Source organism: Dama dama, chromosome 6, assembly GCF_033118175.1.
Source record: "Dama dama isolate Ldn47 chromosome 6, ASM3311817v1, whole genome shotgun sequence".
Classification (NCBI taxonomy): domain Eukaryota; kingdom Metazoa; phylum Chordata; class Mammalia; order Artiodactyla; family Cervidae; genus Dama; species Dama dama.
The window spans coordinates 6,755,574-6,775,833 of NC_083686.1; the positions used below are offsets into that span (position 1 = coordinate 6,755,574).

The 20,260-nt window shown below is 44.4% G+C and overlaps 1 protein-coding gene across 3 annotated transcripts in view; it reads right to left on the reverse strand.

The window, feature by feature from the left end:
- The window catches only part of CC2D2A (coiled-coil and C2 domain containing 2A), a 126,041-nt gene that overhangs the window by 42,436 nt on the left and 63,345 nt on the right, over positions 1 to 20,260 (reverse strand). For all 3 annotated transcript variants that reach the window (XM_061145484.1, XM_061145480.1, XM_061145485.1), the window contains 4 exons: positions 11,723 to 11,879; positions 7,361 to 7,508; positions 4,158 to 4,296; positions 983 to 1,186 (listed from right to left, as the gene is read on the reverse strand). In XM_061145484.1, the coding sequence (XP_061001467.1) occupies positions 983 to 1,186; positions 4,158 to 4,296; positions 7,361 to 7,508; positions 11,723 to 11,879 (648 nt within the window). The remainder of the gene's footprint in view (positions 1 to 982; positions 1,187 to 4,157; positions 4,297 to 7,360; positions 7,509 to 11,722; positions 11,880 to 20,260) is intronic.

Below are 20,260 nucleotides of genomic sequence, written 5' to 3' on the forward strand. Positions count from 1 at the left end.
ATCGGGTGGAGAGGGAGGTGGGAGGGGGGATCGGGATGGGGAACACATGTAAATCCATGGCTGATTCATGTCAATGTATGACAAAAAACCACTACAATATTGTAAAGTAATTAGCCTCCAACTAATAAAAATAAATGGAAAAAAAAAAAGTCATACTGATATTAAATTCTAGTGGCTATTTCTTTACCTCATCAAACATAAACTTGTCCAGCTTTCCCTGGCCCGCCCCCTACCCAGGCCTGCTCCCTGTAACTCCTCAAAGGCTCCCTGCCCCACCCCATCCTCCCCCAAGGCTTTCTGCTTCCAGCTGCCTGCCCCATCCTGACCAGACCTGTTCCCCACTTCCTACCCCCTCACCTAGGCTGTTCAAATCCTACCCATCTATCTTCCAAGTGGCACTTAGCACCATGTTTTGTGCTTAGTAAATACTTATTGAATTAAAATGACATTGAAAGACTTCCCTGGTGGTTCAGTAGTTAAGGATCTGCCTTGCAATGAAGGGGACATGGGTTTGAATCCTGATCAAGGGAACTAAGATCCCACATGTTTTGGAGCAACTAAGTCCTCAAGCCACAACTAGAGAGTTTGTGCAGTGCAATGAAAGGTATCTCATGATGCAATGAAGATCCTGTGAGCTGCAACGAAGACCCAAAGCAGCCATATAAGTAAATAAATTAATTTGAAAAAAATGGCATCGAATTCCTGACTAAGGCAGGACCGTTTGCCACTCTAACACTTAAGAGATTCTTCAGCCCTACAACCCCGATTTTTCCTAGTTTAGATGTAATTAGACTGAGACAAAGAGATTATTTAAACATTGGATTCAAGAAAAATAATGAAAAGACTATGTAAAGTGCGATAAAGAAGAAACCAATATTGCTACTGAGAACACTGTAAAGACAACTACATATATTTAATAGTATACAAAATGGCACAGTAAGTATTTGATTATTTTATTAACCCCTCTAAGGCAATCTCTTACCTGAAATACCTTTTCCATAATTTCTCGGTCATACAGTGGAATTTGCTTATAATGTCGGAACTCTGGCACCTCTTGGCTTCTAAGAAGAAGAAGCCTGAATCGTTTGGATCTATTTAATTCCTCATCCGAAACAAAGTTAAATTCCTGTTGGAGCTGCTCGAGTCGGAAGAAATCAGGGATGTAGGATTCACCACTGGTAGCAACCTATGAAAACCAGGAAATACAAAGCTCTAGGTGACAGGCAGATTTCACCCAAGGAAACTTGGCCCTGAGCTTTTGGGAATGATGTTGAATGCTGAACAGTTTTAGATGGAGAGACTTGAAACATCCACTATTTCATTTAAAGAGAAAACACAGTCAAATATAATGGCAATGAGGGAGATGCTATTATGTTCATTGAATAGTTATAAAAAGTACCATAAATCATTTTTCCAGAGAAATAAAAAGCAAATGGTTCATTTCTGGTACGCATGCTCCCCTAATAGGTGTTACGAAAATATAACAGACTGATAAATGAGTTAGTTATATCAGTGTGTTAACAAACGCCTACTGCAAAAAATACACAGGAGACTTGGGTTTGATTCCTGGGTCAGAAAGATTCCTCTGGTGAAGGAAATGGCAACCCACTCAGTATTCTTGCCTGGAGAATCCCAAGGACAGAGGAGCCTGGCAGGCTACAGTCCATTGGGTCTCAAGAGTCAGACATGACTTAGCAACTAAACTACTACTACTTAAAATATTTTATTACACTTCAACATTTTAAATATATTTCAAAACATTTTAAAAATATAATCTTTAGACTATATTTGTGCACATAAATGGACTTCTCTTGTGGCCCAGCTGGTAAAGAATCTGCCTGCAATGCGAGAGACCTGGGTTTGATCCCTGGGTTGGGAAGATCCCTGGAGAAGGGAAAGGCTGCCCACTCCAGTATTCTGGCCTGGAGAATCCCATGGATTCATGGGGTTGCAAAGAGTCGGACACGACTGAGTGACTTTCACTTTCACTTTCTTCCACTCTGCCCGTAAACAAGGGCCCCAGAGTCAGTCCGTCAGCTTCACTTGGCTCCACGGCCATGCTGCCTTGTTCTTGGACACCACTTGGTGGCCTTGGTCGTTAGGAAAAGTGAACCGGAGACGGACCCAGGCACCAGCATAAAAAAGCACAGCTTCAGCAAGCCAGAGGGGACGAGCAGATCTGGGCTGCCCTCTGCCCAGGCGTCCACTCCTCTGCTGGGAGCTGTGTCAGCTGCAGCCTTGACCTGCAGAGACAGAGACTCCGAGAGCAGAGATCCGCTGGGGCTTTGCAATGGGAAAGGTGATCCTGCGGTGACAATCCTGGTTCATAAAAGAGGCTAGTCAGGAAGGCAAGGATGAGGTGGTGGGATGGCCTCACCGACGCAATGGACATGAGCTTGAGCAAACTCCAGGAGATGGTGAAGGACAGAGAAGCCTGGCATGCTGCAGTCTGTGGGGTCGCAAAGAGCTGGACACGACTGAGCGACTGAACAGCAACAGGAAGGCAAACCCTGTGTTTTGTCCTTCTCTGGGAAGCAAATAGTTAAAAAGAAGAAACCTGAAGGGGAGCAAGCATTTAGTCACTCAGCTGTGTCCGACTTTTCGTGATCCCATGGACTGTAGCCCTCCATGGGATTCTCCAGGCAAGAATGCTGGAGTGGGTAGCCATTTCCTTCTCCAGGGCATCTTCCCAACCCAGGGTCTCCTGTATTGTAGGCAGGAGTCTGCCCTGAGTCTGCCCAAATTGGGTCCGAACTTGGGTCTCCTGTGTTGTAGGCAGATTCTTTACCATCTGAGTCATCAGGAAAGCTAATGAAGGGGACATATGCACTCTATTATTGTCAGTTTAGGGCAAGTCACTGAAACAAAATTTGAGACTTTTACATGGAATAGGCTACACTTCAGGTAATATGGCCTGTTCTTTCTAGTAATGCTCTGTCTGCACTAAGTATCATGTTGGAAGGAGATTTTATAAAGATAAAAATCAGAATAAGCTGAAGCTTGCTTTGGGACTTCTCTTAGAATCACTAGAGGAACATGAAAGTTTTCATCCTGGTTAGAGTTAACCCGATGAACTAAGAAATGTGATCACAGAATGTGCTGCTATGGACACTTTCTGGATCAAATACTTATTTATTAGGTTTCAGTGGAAACTATGAACTTGGGAGCAAAAGCAACTGTCTTTGATACCAAGAGAAATCATTTACTAACTAATGTGCCATTTTATGCATAAATTCACCAAAGAATGAATTTTGAGTGTTATGATAGATACAAGCTATTTATCTCAAAAATATTTAAGTGAAACCTAAATGGTAATCTAATTAATCACCCAACAAGAAAATGAACAAAACCACCATTTCTGAAGATGCCCCATCAGCCCTTCAAGGTGACGTGGAAAGAGCAAATGCCCTGAAATCGCATCTACTGGGAGCCGCGACCTTACCAGTTACGTGCCCTGGAGCAAGGAATCCCGAGAGTCTGATTTCAGTGTCTCTCCATGGAAGGGGCAAAGCGAAACTTTTCCTTAGGGATTTTATGGAGGTTAGAAGTAAGAGTAACCACAACGTGCGTGCATGCATGCTCAGTCACTTCAGTCGTGTCTGACTCTTCGGGACTCCATGGACTGTAGCCCACCAGGCTCCTCTGTCCATGAGATTCTTCGGGCAAGAATATTGGAGTGGGTTGCCATGCCCTCCTCCAGGGGATCTTCCCAACCCAGGGATCAAACCTGCATTGCTTATTTCTCCTGCAATGGGGTGTCTTCAGAAATGGTGGTTTTGCTATTGGATGATTATTTAGATTACCATTTAGGGTTCTTTACCACTAGCGCCACCTGGGAAGCCCCGTAACCTCAGCAGTACCTGGTGCTTCCTGCATGCTGCATGTGGACAGCTAGGGGCTGACACCCAGCAGCTCATTTCCTCCCGACAACACTGTGAGGGCATCACGGGCTTCGGGCCACGTTTGTCTTGCTCCCACAGTCAGTAGGTACACAGCTAGAATTTAAACCTGTCATTCAACCCAGCCCTCACGTTCTTACACACTCTGGCATAGGAGAATGTAGTGCGAAAGGGGACCTGTGTAAAAAGCCCTGCCCTTTCTGTGGTTACCACACCGAGTGGAGAAGTGGTGTGCGCCCATGTCTCCTGCCACGTTACCGAGATCAGCTGCATCAGGGGGCCATTGCTGGGGTCGTTGGGGTCGAGCTTGGACTCTGCCGCCCACTTGGCCAACTTCTTCATGTCTGTCAGTCCTGACGTGCCGATAGAGGAGATGGCATCTGCTCTCTTCAAAGCGCTGAAAACAGAAGTTGATTCCTTGAGACAGACTTCATCACAGAGCAGTCTGCATCAGGACCACAGACCGCAGGGTCAGCCCTGCTCTGTGAAGGAAAATCTGATGGTAGGAAGGACTTCTGCCATTTGTCCTTACCTGATGGTTGCTATTAAATATGTTATAAGGGTAATAAAAAAGCATGAATGGTGGCAGAAAATATTTTCAAAGCATGTATCTAATAAAGCATAAAAACATCCAAAAAATATGAGGAACTCATTCAACTCAATGGTGACAAAACAAACAATCTGATTAACAAATGGGTAAAGGATCTGAATGAACCTTTTCCCAAAGACATACAAATGGCCAATGGACACATGAAAAGATGCCCAGTCATCAGGGAAATGCAAATCAAAACCACAACGAAATGTCACCTCACACTTGTCAGAATGGCTGTCATAAAAGTCAAGTAATAACAAGTGCTGGCAAGGATGTGAAAGGGGAATTCCTTGTGCACTGTTGGTGGGAATGTAAGTTGGTGCAGCTACTGTGAAAAACAGCATGGAGGCTCAAGAAGTTAAAAGTAGAGCAATCACATGCTTCTGTGATCTGACTTCTGGGGATACATCCAAAGTAAACAAAGTCAATGTCCTGGAGAGGTCTCTGCACCCCCATGCTTACTGCAGTATCAGTTATAATAGCCAAGACATGGAAACCACTGAAGTGTCCATCAATGGACACATGGATAAGTAAAATGTGATATGTGTATATATATATATAAAATTCAGTCATAAAACAAGGAAATCCTGCCATTTGTAACATGGATGGATGTTGAGGCATTATGCTAAGTGAGATGATCTCACTTTTACGTGGAATCTAAAATAACCAAACATGTAGAAACAGAGAAAAGATTGGTGGAGCCAGAGGTCAGGGGGGTGGATAATGGATGAAGCCACTCCCGAGTACAAACTTCCAGTTGTAAGATGGATAAGTCCTGGGACTCTAATGTACAGTGTGGTGTCTATAGCTACTGCTGTTCAGTCGCTCAGTCGTGTCCGTCTCTTTGCAACCCCATGGACTGCAGCACCCCAGGCTTCCCTGTCCTTCACCACCTCCCGGAGTTTGCTCACATTCATGTCCAGTGAGTTTGGTGGTGCTATCTAACCATCTCATCCTCTGCCACCCTCTTCTCCTCCTGCCTTCAATCTGTGTATGACTATATGAGTGTAGCTACTAATACTCTATTGTACACTTGGGGATTGCTAAGAGAGTAGATCTTAAAATTTCTCAGCCCAAAGAGGGATAAAAAATCTCTAATCATGTGTGTCAATGGATGTTACCCAAACTTATTGTGAGAGTCATTTTGCAATATCTAGAAATATCAAATCATTTTGTTGTATACCTTAAACTTATACAATGTTACATGTCAATTAAATCTCAGTACAACTGGGGGAAAAAGATGCATAATTAGAAGGAATGCAAATGTGACCCTGCATCTCTGCAACAGTCTCCTGAGTCACTGGATCCAGACCAGGGTACCTGGTGTAGGATGCCCCAAAGGCCCCACCTCCCAGGTACCTGGGGACCACTTGGGCCTGAGGCTAAAATCAAAGAGAAGAAACATCTATGCAACTAACTTAAGCCCCAACTTTGGACACGACTGAATTCCAAAGGGGCTAGGTGGTCATCATGGTTGAGCTGGGCCTTTATTAACAGGGCTGTGTCTCCCGTCCCTCACACTGTTTTTCCTTCTGTCCTGAGGAGCTGGAGCTTTAACCTCGGCAGGAAACTCAATGAGACAAAGTACAGGAGGTTTGTACGTAAAGGCGTAAACAAGCCTCCCCTGGAAATGCTGCCAGGCTCCTGGCTGAGAAAGACCTCATTGTTATTATCACATGGATCCAGGTGTTTACATTGGAAGGAGAGGGCATAAAGGGAACAAAACCGGCCCTATTCCTCTGTTTTTCCATGTGTTGGAAATGACAGTGTGTGACTTGTAATGTATCTTCTTGACGATCAAGATAAGTCCTTTTGGGACTTCCCTGGTGGTCCAGTGGTTAAGACTCCCTGCTCCCAAGGCAAGAGGCCTGGGTTCGATCCCTGGTCAGGGGATTAGATCCCATCACAACTAAGATCTTGCACACTGCAACGAGGACTTGGTGCAGCCAAATAAATAAATTAAAAAAAAGAAAAGAAACATCCTTTCATTTTATGGAGGCTACTGAGGCCACGACAGTAAGATGATCCACTCAAGACACATCCATTGGGGAACGACAGAAGCAAGCCTGGAACCCAGGCACCTGGCTCCAGAGTCCAGGCTGCCTGGATGGACATCAACCACTAAGAGGGGTGGCCCGTCCGTCTGGAGTGAGTCCCTTCCTGCTGTTCTGAGGGAAACCGACAGCTAGCAATCAGGGAAGGGGACTGAGAATAGGGCCTTTCATACACCCAGAAGTTTTGACATCAGTCATATTTTACAGTGATCTCTGACTGAGGGCCAAATATATATAACTGTACGCCATGCCAACATTCACTGGAAGGACTGATGCTGAAGCTCCAATACTTTGGCCACCTGATGCGAAGAGCTGGCTCATTGGAAAAGACCCTGATGCTGGGAAATATTGAAGTCAGGAGGGCAGCAGAGGATGAGATGGTTGGATGGCATCACCGACTCAACGGACATGAACGTGAGCAAACTCCCGGAGATAGTGCAGGACAGGGAAGCCTGGTGAGCTGCCGTCCATGGGGTCACAGAGAGTGGGACACGACTGAGCGACTGAACAGCAGCAACAACACACACCGTGTACTCTGCCCGTCTGTAAAACTGCGAAAATACTTCACAGACGTACTGGCGAAGACTAGACACGGGAAAGTGCTTTTCAGTGTACCTGATGCTGACAAACATCCGGGATTTGTTAGGGTGTTAGCATTTTACTTTTTATCATAAGAACACACACACACAAAACCTTGAAAATACTGGCACATGATAATAAAAGGAAAGACTGTGAGACTGCAAAGCCTTCTCCCCACTGAATCGTGCTAACGCCAATGCTGTCCTTGTTCACCAGCTGTTCTAGCCACACGTTACCTTCTGAATCCAATATTCTGCTGCGACAACGGAGGAATTAAAGGAATCCCATTTTCTCCAATGGCCCACGCCACGCTGTTGGATACTTTCCCCGAGGTCATTAGAATCAGTTGATTACTACCGTCAGCTTCAAATGAGAAGGGCACTCCTGAGGAAGCAGCGGATGAAAAAGGATGCTGTTTAGAAAGAGGGAGTGAGCCCCATGCTAGTGAGAAGGCAAATCAGAGAGCAGACAAATGGGGGTGGGGGGATGGAACACATCATTCAAATCAACAACCTTGAACTTCAGGTGATGACACAGTAGGCCCCTCGGCTGTATCTCTGATAGCAGAGTGTAGCATTATGATAAGTGATGTGCTCCGCACTGGGACCAACTGCATATGTATTCTGCCACTTAACAGCTGTGTGACCATGGACAAATCGCTTAACTTCTCTGAACCTTAGTTTCGCTATGTATAAAATGGAGTTAATAATAATGAAAGTGAAAGTTGCTCAGTCGTGTCCTACTCTTTGTGACCCCCCCCATGGAGTATGCAGTCCATGGAATTCTCCAGGCCAGCATACTGGAGTGGATAGCCTTTCCTTTTTCCAGTGTATCTTTCCGACTCAGGAATCGAACTGGGGTCTCCTGCATTGCAGGTGGATTCTTTCCTGAGCTATCAGGGAAGCCCATACTATAATAATAATGATAGTACCCCCTTTTAAGGATTACTGTGAAGACACTCCTTCATTAGTTCAGGAGATATCTATTTGAGCCCCTACTTCATGCCAGGCACTATTCTAGTTACCAAGACAGCAGCAAAGAAAACTGATAGGAATCCCTGACCTCACGGAATTTACATTCAAGTAGGAAACACAGGTCAGGAAGCAGCAGTTAGAACTGGACATGGACCAACAGACTGGTTCCAAATAGGAAAAGGAGTACGTCACGGCTGTATCGTCACCCTGCTTACTTAACTTCTATGCAGAGTACATCATGAGAAACGCTGGGCTGGAGGAAGCACAAGCTGGAATCAAGATTGCCAGGATAAATATCAACAACCTCAGATATGCAGATGACACCACCCTTATGGCAGAAAGTGAAGAACTAAAGAGCCTCTTGATGAAAGTGAAAGAGGAGAGTGAAAAAGTTGGCTTAAAGCTCAACATTCAGAAAACTAAGATCATGGCATCTGGTCCCGTCACTTCATGGGAAATAGTTGGGGAGACAGTGGAAACAGCGTCAGACTTTATTTTTCTGGGCTCCAAAATCACTGCAGATGGTGATTGCAGCCATGAAATTAAAAGACGCTTACCCCTTGGAAGGAAAGTTATGACCAACCTAGATAGCATATTAAAAAGTGGAGACATTACTTTGCCAACAAAGGTCCGTCTAGTCAAGGGTCATGTATGGATGTGAGAGTTGGACTATAAAGAAAGCTGAGCACAGAAGAATTGATGCTTCTGAACTGTGGTGTTGGGGAAGACTCTTGAGAGTCCCTTGGACTACAAAGAGATCCAACCAGTCCATCCTAAAGGAGATCAGTCCTGAGTGTTCACTGGAAGGAATGATGTTGAAGCTGAAACTCCAATACTTTGGCCACCTGATGCAAAGAGCTGACTCATTGGAAAAGACCCTGATGCTGGGAAAGATTGAGGGCAGGAGGAGAAGGGGACAACAGAGGATGAGATGGTTGGATGGCATCACCGACTTGATGGACATGGGTTTGGGTGGACTCCGGGAGTTGGTGATGGACAGGGAGGCCTGCCGTGCTGTGGTTCATGGGGTCACAAAGAGTTGGACATGACTGAGCGACTGAACTGAACTGAACTGAACTGAAGAAAGACAGATTATAGATGTGATAAATAAGAGATGAGGCTGGCATGTTAGAGAGTGGTGGTGGTGATGATTTAGTTACTAAATTGTGTCCACCTCTTGTGACCCCATGGACTGTAGGCCACCAGGCTCCTTTGTCCATGGGATTCTCCAAGCAAGAATACTGGAGTGGGTTGCCATTTCCTTCTTCAGGGGATCTTCCCCACCCAGGGATCCAACCCGAGTCTCCTGCACTGCAGGCAGATTTTTAACCACTGAGCCACCAGGGAAACCCCATGTTGGAGAGTAGTAAGTGCAAAAGAGAAAAAAGTATGAAAAGTGTTAGAAAATATATGTTTTAGGAGGAGTCAGGGGTTGAACTTTCCAATGTTAAGTGGCAAAGGAAGGCTCCATGAGAAGTCCCTTCTGAATAACGAAAGGCCTGAAGAAAGCGGAAGGGAGGCATGTAGGTATCTTGGGAAAGAGCCTTCTTGGCAGAAGGAACGATGCAAAGGCCCTCAGGTGAGAGCGTGCCTGGAATGAGAAATAGCATGTCAAGTGAGGAAAAACCTGCAAAGCCTCAGACAGACCTGGCAGGCACTGACCACTCCTCACATGCTGTCGCTCAGCTATGCTAGAGACTTCAAAGCCTCACTGACTGGGCTCCCACTGATTCAACATTAATGACAAAAAGTCTCCAGACAGGACATTAATCATGTAAAAGAAGAAAAGATTTTTAAGCATGAAACATAGGCTTTCCTGGTGGCTCAGCTGGTAAAGAACCCGCCAGCAATGCAGGAGACCTGGGTTCAATCCCTGGGCTTGGACGGTCCCCTGGAGAAGGGAAAGGCTACTCACTCCATTATTCTGGCCTGGAGAATTCTATGGACTGTATAGTCCACGGGGTTGCAAAGAGTCGGACACGACTGAGCGACTTTCACTTTCATAGGAACTACTTGTTCTGGAGTCCCAGTTAATATTATTGATATTAACACAAAACAACACCACTGTTAACCCTATAATAGCATCTTTGTGTTTTCCAAACAGCTTTCCTCCAGGGGCTTCCCTGGTGGTCCAGTGGTTAAGAATCTGCCTTCCAATACAGGGGACATGGGTTTGACTCCCGGTCAGGGAATTAAGATCCCACATACCACAGGGTAAGTAGGCCTGTGTGTTGCAATGAAGAGCTGGAATGCTGCAATGAAGACCCAGTGCAGCCAAAACAAAAATAAATAAAGTGTACTTATTTTATTTTATGACTTAAAAAAAAATCTTTCCTTCATACTGAACACTGCATCTTGATCTTCAAAATAAGCCCACAAGACATTTAAGGGAGGTATTATTAGACCCTTCTTATGAATGAGGAAGATGATAGTCAAAGAGGTTCCATGATTACTAGGGTCACACAGTTTGTCAGTAACAGAGTTGGAACTAAAAGCTTAGATCTCCAGACTTTTAGACTGGTGATCAGATTTGGGACTCAAGGAATTCTTGCATCCAGATATGCACTCACAATAAAAAATCACCAGGCATGCGAGGAAACAGAATCAGACCAATAAGCAGAAAGGTGTTGGAATGCCAGATACAGAATACTGAAAAATCTTCTTGCCTGGGAAATGCCATGGACAGAGGAGCCTGGCCAGTTACAGTCCAAGGGGTCGCAAAGAGTTGGACACAACTGAGCGACTCACACACACAGAGAATGAAGGAATGAATGAATGAATAAAATAAGTGATTGAGAGTACCAGAAAATGACCCAAGGTTGTCAGAACTGATTGTAAAAAAAACTAAATAGGATTTCCAGAGGTGAAAAATACAGTCATTGAAATGAGGAACTCAGTGATGAGTTTCGATGACTGGACATAGCCAGAAAGTGAATTCATGATTTGGAAGACTGATTTAAAGAAATTACACAGAATATAGAAGTGGAAGAAAGAGATGTCAAGTATATTAAAGAGAGGTTAAAAAAAACATGGTTGACAGAGTGAAAAAGTCCATGAGAGAATGAGAGATGAGAGAATATTATTTAATAATATCCCCATTACCATTATTTTATTTCAAACTTTTCCACCTTACAGATAACACTATGATGTACTTTTTTTTTTTTTAATGCACAAAGCTTTATCTTCATTTTAAATTATTTTTTCAGGAAAGATTCCTAGAAGTTGAATTAAGGTGTCAAAGGCAATCTGCTGCTACTGCTGCTGCTAAGTCGCTTCAGTTGTGTCTGACTGTGCAACCCCATAGACGGCAGCCCACCAGGCTCCCCCGTCCCTGGGATTTTCCAGGCAAGCGTACTGGAGTGGGTTGCCATTTCCTTCTCCACAAAGGAAATCTAAAGGCCCTTAATTCACGTGGCCAAACTACTTTACACTTGTACAGTTACATGAATTTACTGGCCGCCCATGGTGTGTAAAAATTACTTTGCGAAAAATCATATGCGATTATTGCTTTCATTTGAACTTCTGATAGCAATGTTGGAATTATCTGGTTGTCTGATAAGGGAAGAAAAAAAAGAGATGTTCAAATCTGACAGTGATTCCGTGAGCCGCTGAGGCCTTTCGTACCACTTCCGACTCCCTCGTGGTCCAGGGTCACGTGCTGGTTACTGCTAAACTCCACTTCCTCAATGGGAGCCCTTCCGCTGACAACGGTGGTTTCGGGGATGGGCAGAAACACTTCCGCCAGCAAGGTGGTACCACTGTGTCCAGCGGTCTCATAGACCTGGAATCGGGGAAGAGAAAGCCAAGTAAAAACAGCAACACAGGGTGCTCACTCCCAGATAACCAGCCCCTTTGTCTCTGCTGATCACTGTTCCAGTCCAGAGCATCCACTGTCAGAGTGGAGGGTTGAGTCGTGCTGCTCTGGTCTCCACCAGATCATACCCTATTTGGCAAGTTATCGGCATCCTGTCTTCTTGCCTGACCTAATCGTCTGTGGGAGAGAGGCTGATGACAAAGCATCAGGGTACTGCAAGTGCTTCTATTTCAAACTAATACAGGTTAGTTTTGGAGAATAGGCTTCCTCTTCTTCCTGGTTCAAGTTATTTCAGAGAGCAACAGCATCAGGTAGAAAGGTGAGATAATTTGGACAAACCACCAGATGGCTTATTATCTGCATCAACTTCAAAGTCAGTAGGAAAAGCATTATACCCCGAAGTACTCTAGGGTATCGGGTCAAATCTATTACTTGGTGAATCGCTCAAAGGCTTTCTTTTAGGACCTTCATTTTTTTTTTTTTTTGTTAGTTGCTGAGCCCTATCTATCTCCTTCACAGACCTTCTCCCAAAATGGGGTCAACAGGACCACCTATAGTTCTGAAGCTGATTACTGTGGTGTGTCTCATTATCATGCCATCACCGTGAGATGAAGGCCCCGTTGCCAGGGCATCCATAGATTACGAATACACAATACGGTCTCAGTCAAACCCTCTGCTCCAAGTGATCGAGCTTCCCCTGTATTCCTGGGTCACTTCACTTTTGTGCTAAGATAAAATATTTCTCAGCTCTGCTGCCTTCCTTCCACGTTCCATTGTCTCTCTCCATGAAGCCTCTCCGGCTGGTACACATTTTTCTAAAATGCAGATCTCACTCTTTTATTTCTACTAATTAAACATTTCTATTTTTTAATTGGAGGATAACTGCTTTATAATGCTGTGTTAGTTTCTGCTGAACAACAGCGTGAATCAGCTCTAAGTATACATATATCTGCTCCCTCTTTTATGATTTTAAATTTATTTTTAATTGGAGGATGACTGGTTTCCAGTGTTGCGTTGGTTTCTGCCATATATCCATGTGAATCAGCCACAGGTGTACGTAAGTCCACACCCTCTTGAACCTCCCTTACCCCTACCCCCTGCCTACCCCCTAAGTCATCACAGCACCGAGCTGCGTCCCCCGTGTTGTAGAGCAGCTTTTCCCACTAGCTGTTTCACACATGATGGTGTATGTATCATGCTCTCTCAGTTCGTCCCACTCTCCCCTCCCCTGTACTGTGTCCACAAGTCCATTCTCTGCATCTCACCTCTATCCCTGCCATGCAGATAGGTTCACCAGTACCATTTTTCTAGATTCCATATGTGTACGCTAATACAGAACGTTTGTTTTTCTCTTTCTGACTTACGGCACTCTGTATAACGGGCTCTAGGTTCATCCGCCTCACTGGAGCTGGCTCAGTTTCGTTCCTTTTTATGGCGGAGTACTATTCCACTGTATGTATGTACCACAACTTCTTTATCCATTCATCTCTCAATGAAATGTTCCTGTTTTTCTTCTGATGTAATCGATCCCCCTCTGATTATCTGATTATTGTACCACCTCTGATTATTATACCACCTGAATGTGCAAAGATGACACTGTGGAGTCTCTCTGCCCGCCCTCCCTAACACAGCGTGTGTTGTGCTGTGGATTCTTTTCCAAGGATGAGAAGGAAGGATTCGTGTGGCCTGTGATCCTGGCCTCATCTACCTGGTATTCACCAGCTCACATTTGCAATGTGGCCGATTAAGTTTGGAAGGGCCACTGGGACAGAGACAAAGGCAGAGACTCCATAGGAAAGGAACTCAAGATCCCAGACTGAGGACCACTGTGAGCTACTCTAACGGGCTGGTGCACCAAGAGGCCTGTGAGTGCTCAGGGCACACCCCTGCTTGATTCAAGGGCTCAGTGGGCAGCCCATGAGTTGCACATTTAAGCCACGCTCTCCAACTTCATCTTTATCGGGAGATAGGTGGTATTTTTATCTATATTAAAAAGATATTTTAAGGAAAGTTTCAAATATGAGTAATATTAGAAGAATAATATACCATGAACCCATCACCCACCTAGCTTCAATTACCATTAAGTTATTGTCAATCTGGTTTTGTCTATGTTCTCAACTATTTGCCTCTTCATTAGTATTCTGAGCTTAGACATCATTTCATCTGTAAATATTTCAGTATGTATTTCTAAAAGAGGATATAAAAAGGCATAATTACCATACAATTATCACAGCAATTCCTGAATAATGCCAAATATCAGTAAATTTCAAATGTCCTTCAGAATCTCAAAAAATTAGTATAATATTTTGAATTAGATGACAGTTATTTCATACATTGCAATTGATTGGTATGTCCCTCAAGCCTCTATTAATTTATAAATGACCCCTCTCTCTTTGTATCTTTTTTACACATTTTCTCTATACTTTTATTGGTTTAGAACTCTAATGGAAAAAGAAAGGTCAATTTTTTTGGCTTATCCCAACTTCTCATAGGAGCCTGCGGTTTTATAATATCACAGACTATGAAGAACATGGAGCAAGCTGCTGCTCACTGCACAAGAGACCTTGGTTTGACCCATTGAGTTATGGACTCTCTGGCATAAAGTTTCAGCCTGAGAGAATAGCGCATTTTTCTTTCTTTAAAATTCTTTTTGTACTTCTCCTTGAATTTTTATTCATCCAGACAGGCCTTTCTGTGAAGCCATTAAGAGCTTTAGGTCTGATACCGTGCTTAATCTTAACCACAGTCCTATAAAGGATGGTTTCTGGTAAAGATTAAGCAAGATATCAGAACCCGCAATCCTAGATGATGGATGTGGGGCTCAGCGAAGAGGAGAAATTTCTCCTGGTCCCTCATCTCATGAGTCACAAAGCTGGGATGTGAATCTAACACTGTCTCATTTCAGGATGCATTCACTTTTTGTTATGTTTTCCTCTCCGGTCAAGGAAAATCAGAAAGGTGAATAAAAGTTAAGAAATCTTTTAAAGCCATAACCATAATCCATGACTTATAAAGTAAATATAATTACTTTAGACAGACCGGTGAGAAATAATGATTGAAAGAGAATTTAAAATCTAAATGAAAGAACCACAAAACGTGGATATGCTGTATAAACAATGGCTAAAACCAAAGGTTGGGCTTCCCGGGTGTCTCAGTGTTAAAGAAATGACCTGCTAATGCAGGAGACATGGGTTCAATTCCTGGGTTGGAAAGATGCCCTGGAGAAGGAAATGGCAACCCACTCCAGTGTTCCTGCCTGGGAAATCCCATGGACAGAGGAGCCTGGTGGGATATAGTCCATGGTGTTGCAAAACAGTCGGACACGACTTAGTGGCTAAACAACAACAACGACAGGAACAAAAGGTTAAAGGACAGCCTTTAGCATGGGCAGTTGTAATGAAAAGCCCTCCGAGATCCTCCTGTCTCTGACTCTCTGGTTGCTCAGGTTCTCAAGGGACTGGCTCTCCTGGCCAGGGGAGGGTGCACTGTCCACTTTGAGAGGGTGTTTGAACTCGCTGGAAGGTGCTCTGCTGTATCGGACCCTGGGTGAGGACTGCACGAAGTTGTCACGTGCCCACCCACACTTACTTCTATGCCCCCACCAATCCCTGGGCTTTCCCTGCAGGAATGCTTATCCCCTCTACTGAAATTCCTTGTTTATCATCTGTCTCACTGAAGGGTGAGCTTCCTGAGGGTAGGGACCTTGTTTGATTTCCCTTTGATCGCTCAGCACCTCTCCTCTGTGAACTGATATATTTACAAAGGAGCACATTAATTCTTACTGGAAGCGAGGTGTTAGATGATAAATCCATGGGATGGAATTGTTCTCTTCTCTGAACCGCTGGTAGACCTGGGAGTTGCCTGGCTCTCAGATTTGTTCACCTGATTTGTTTCACTCCCTACTGGACTGTCAGCTCCTTTCTCTGCCTGCAGAGGGCTGTGTGGTGGACAGGATGTGGCCTCCTTGTGGTCCGATTGGTCTGGATCTGAACCCTGACACTGCAACTTGATCTTGGGCGTGACATCCCCCGACTTTTGCTCTCATTGTAAAATGAGGATGTTACCCAAAGTTCATCAGGAAGGCAGTGGTGCAGCTTAGCTGAGATGGATGAAAAACCTCTTTCCTTCTGTATAAATGCCATTTCTTCTTCATCTGGGCATACAGTTGGCAACAAGCATGTGCATTTTTCTAATACCTTGCAGTTCACAAAAGTTTCTCATAAACATGATTACATTTCCCAAATATCTAATTAAATCCTGTTGGCCAATTGATTTTATCCAGTTTTATGAAATAGGCATTTCTTTTATTTAAATTAAATTTTAACTTGTAAGAATGTCTTTTTGAGACACCCTAGTTTTTTATCAAGGAAGACATTAAGCTTCTGAGAATCTATAGGAATGTTATGGCACAGTCCATATTTAGAGTTAAATCATCTATATTTCCGGGTACCCAAAAATAAGGAGGTAAAAAACAAACTACATTGTTTCAAATGCTTAAAAACATGAGGGACTAATACAAGTTTGCTATTATTTCAAGTTAAGGGGATAGAAACCATACCAACAGTCAGAAAATACCATTTATGCTGGTAAAATGCTTCAGAAGGTGACATAAATGCAGTATTAAGCATTTAGTTAAACCTTTCCTGACTTTCTATCTCTAACTACTCTTGGGCTTCCCTGCTTGCTCTGACAGTAACGAATCTACCTGCAATGCAGGAGATCCAGGTTGGGTCCTTGGGTCAGGAAGATCCCCTAGAAAATGGAATGGCTTCTCAAGCCAGTATTCTTGCCTGGAGAATTCCATGGACAGAGGATCTAGGCTACAGTCCATGGGGTCTCAAAAGAGTCAGACACAACTTACTGACTAAACAACAACAACAACAAAAGCTTTGTAAAATAAGACTTTCTTTTATTTACATTAAACTTTAATATGTAAGATCTGTCTTTTCAAGACTCCCTATATTTTTAAAATCGCAGTCTTTTTCTGCGCAGTCTATTTTCTATTTAATGCTAGAATAGAATGCTATTTTTAAAAATCAGAGAGTGGACACTTTGGGCTTCTTCAGTGCAGTTCAGTCGTTCAGTTGTGTCTGACTCTTTGCGACCCCATGGACACCAGCATGCCTGGCTTCCCTGTCCATCACTAACTCCCAGAGTTTGCTTAAACTCATGTCTATTGAGTCATTGGGCTTTATAAATATTTGTAAGTTGCTTTCTGTATAATTCAGTTGAAATTTTGTTTTCTTTCTACGTCAGGGGTTCTCAGCTTCAGCACGACTGACTTTGCGGCTGGACAGCTCTTTGCTGTGGTGTGTGTGCATTGTATGGTGTTCACCAGCATCGCTGGCTTCTGCTTATTGAGGTGCCAGCAGCTCCTCACCACCTGTAATAATTAAAATGTCACCAGGCATTGCCAGATGTCCCCCGGGGGCGCAATGTTATCTTCACTGAGAAGCACTGCTCTAAGCAAAATGAGTGTTTGTGTGTGTCTGCTTGAAGGTGAAATGTTAATGAAGAAACAAGACAGGAAATATAATTTGCTTTACATTCAATGGTTCAAAAATTCCTGTTGTATTAAAAAAAAAAAAAAAGGCAGCAGTGAATTCAGAATAGCAATTAGATCAACTGCTACCAAATTGGGACTCTGTGAGATTATTATTAAGTTCTGCTGCATTTGGAATGAGGTTGGCTTTAAGTCAACATTCTGGTGCAAATTTACCTGCTAACAACAGTGCTTAGGATAGTGTCAACAAGCCAAATCTTAGAAAAATGTAGGGGCATTAAGACAGATGAAAGAAGAGTCCATCGTGAAGTAGTTTATATTGCATGGTCTTAAGTCGTGATTCTCTGGTCTTAAAACCTAAGCAAAGCAAAACAAAACACGGCACGGCTTAGCTTTCACGTGGTAGGGGTGGATTTGGTACAGGGGGCCGCCCTGAGATCTCAGCCCCGGGGACGCCGTGGTTCAGTCTGTTAGGCTGATGTCCCCACTTCCCCTCAGTGTTGGATCAAACATTGTTTACTCCTGCGCCCAGAGACTCCCCTCCTTCCCTGAAAAGACTCTGGGCAACCGAGGCCTGCCCTCCTGTCTGTCATCACTCCCAACTCAAAGGAGCTTCCTATTCTGTATTATTTTTTAAAGAGTTTTTTTGATGTGGATCATTTTTGAATTTGTTACAATCTTGTTTCTGTTTTCTGGTTTTTTTTTTTTTTTTTTGGATGTAAGGCATGTGGGACCTTAGCTCCCCGACCAGGGTTCGAACCCCCAGCCCCTGCAGTGGAAGGCGAAATCTTAACCACTGAGCCACCAGGAACATCCCGTTATTCTGTCTTGATTCACCTCTCATGAACCTACAGGTTCATTAATATCCTAGTTTCTCTGGCTTTTCTGTTAGAACCGCACTCTTGGGGTGGGGACAACTGTCCATTTGGAGATGTGCCCTGGATGACCCTCCTCTGTCTCCCTGGGATGAGGGGGAGAGGGAATGGAGATACCCAGAGGAGGCTTCCTTCCAGAAGCTCAGCAGGGAAGGGAAGGAGGGGAACAGATCGGGGGTTGACAGGGGACCGTGGTTTACTTTAGGGTGTGGTTGATTGGCGCACTTGTGATTGATGGGATGGAGTATCCCATCCCATCATCTCTCAACACTCCCACTCTCTTTCCCTCCCCTCTCCCACCCGCTCCTTCCAGTTTTCCCTTTTATTTTCCAAGTCATCAATCTTTTCTGGGCTGGCCGCTTTTCTCACAGCTGACAAACGTGCTCCAATCAACCACACCCTAAAGTAAACCATGGTCCCCTGTCCACCCCCGATCCCTTCCCTGCTGAGCTTCTGGGAGGAAGCCTCCTCTGGGTATTTCACCCTCTCTCCCCCTTGTCCCAGGGAGATGAAGGAAGGTCATCCAGGACACATCTCCAAATAGGACTGGTGTCCCCACCCCGAGAGTGTGGTTCTAACAGAAAAGCCAGAGAAACCAGGAGAGACTCTGGAAGGGAGAGTCAAGTGACTGTCAGCTGAGTTAAAAGGAAAGTTCCCTATCTCAGTCCACGTGCCAGGAACATAAAAGCTCAACAGGACTGATTCATAAGGAAAAAAACAATAACGCTAAGATGCATAAAAGTCACCCAGCAATATTTCACAACTGTTGTTAGTTTTGGGGAGTCAGGTTGATGAATATGGGGTGGCATGACAGGTGTGCATGATAAAGGAGTGAAGGTCATTATCACAAAGCTTTATCTATTTCTAAGTCAAACTTCATTTTTGTGAAAGACCAGGAGAGTGGGATATGACTGAGCAGCTGAACAACAATAAGCAGCATTTATTTTGGAAAGACTTCAGAATCCAGAAGTTTCGAGACCTTTCTGGAAGGACTCTGGTCCCGCTTCAGCTTCCATCCTGTGAGGTCTCATCTCACTCTTCACTTGGGACCAACTCTGACGCTCTTTCTTTTTACTCTCTCTAGTCAAACCATCACAGGCTTCCCAGGTGGCTCAGTGGTACAGAATCCGCCTGTCAGTGAAGGAAAGGCGGGTTCAATCCCTGGTCTAGGAAGATATCCTGGAGAAGGAAATGGCAACCCACTCCAGTATTCTTGCCTGAAAAACCCCATGAACAAAGGACCCTGGTGGGTTACAGTCTATGGGGTTGCAAAGAGTCAGACTCAACTTAATGAATGAACAATGACAACAAATCAAGCCATCATCAAGTCCCGCCAATCCCTTCTTTCAAGACTTTGTGTGTGCCTGCTGAGCCACTTCAGTCATGTCTGACTCTGTTACCTGTGGACTGTAGCCCGCCAGACTCCTCGGTCCATGGGCTTCTCCAGGCAAGAATAACTGGAATAGGTTTCCACGCCTCTTCCAGGGGGTCGTTCCAATCCAGGGATTGAACCCGCATCTCTTACGTCTCCTGCATTGTCAGGAGTATTCTTTACCACTAGCGCCGCCTGGGAAACCCTCAAGCTGCAGTGCTGCTTTAATTAATTCCTTCCTCCCATTTCCTCTGTGGGTCCCCAGCCTCATCCCCTCCCTCCTGGGCTTTCCGGGTGGACTGATCTTCTGCTTTGTAGGGTTGCCCTGGCAGTCGATCTCAAGACTGGCTAGGAAACACTGAGTCCTGTGGTTCGAAACATGCACAAAAAAAAAAATCAAACATCACCGTGGACACAGTTCCCTTCCATACCCTGTGGATCCATACTCTGCTTGGTGTTATTTCTTTGAACTGGGTTGATCAAAAGTTTCGTTTGGGTTTTTTGTAACATCGTATGGAAAAACCTGAATGAACATGACCTGTTTGGCCACCCCAATAGTTGTCTCTCTCATCTCCCAGCTGGATTTAAAGCTCCCGCA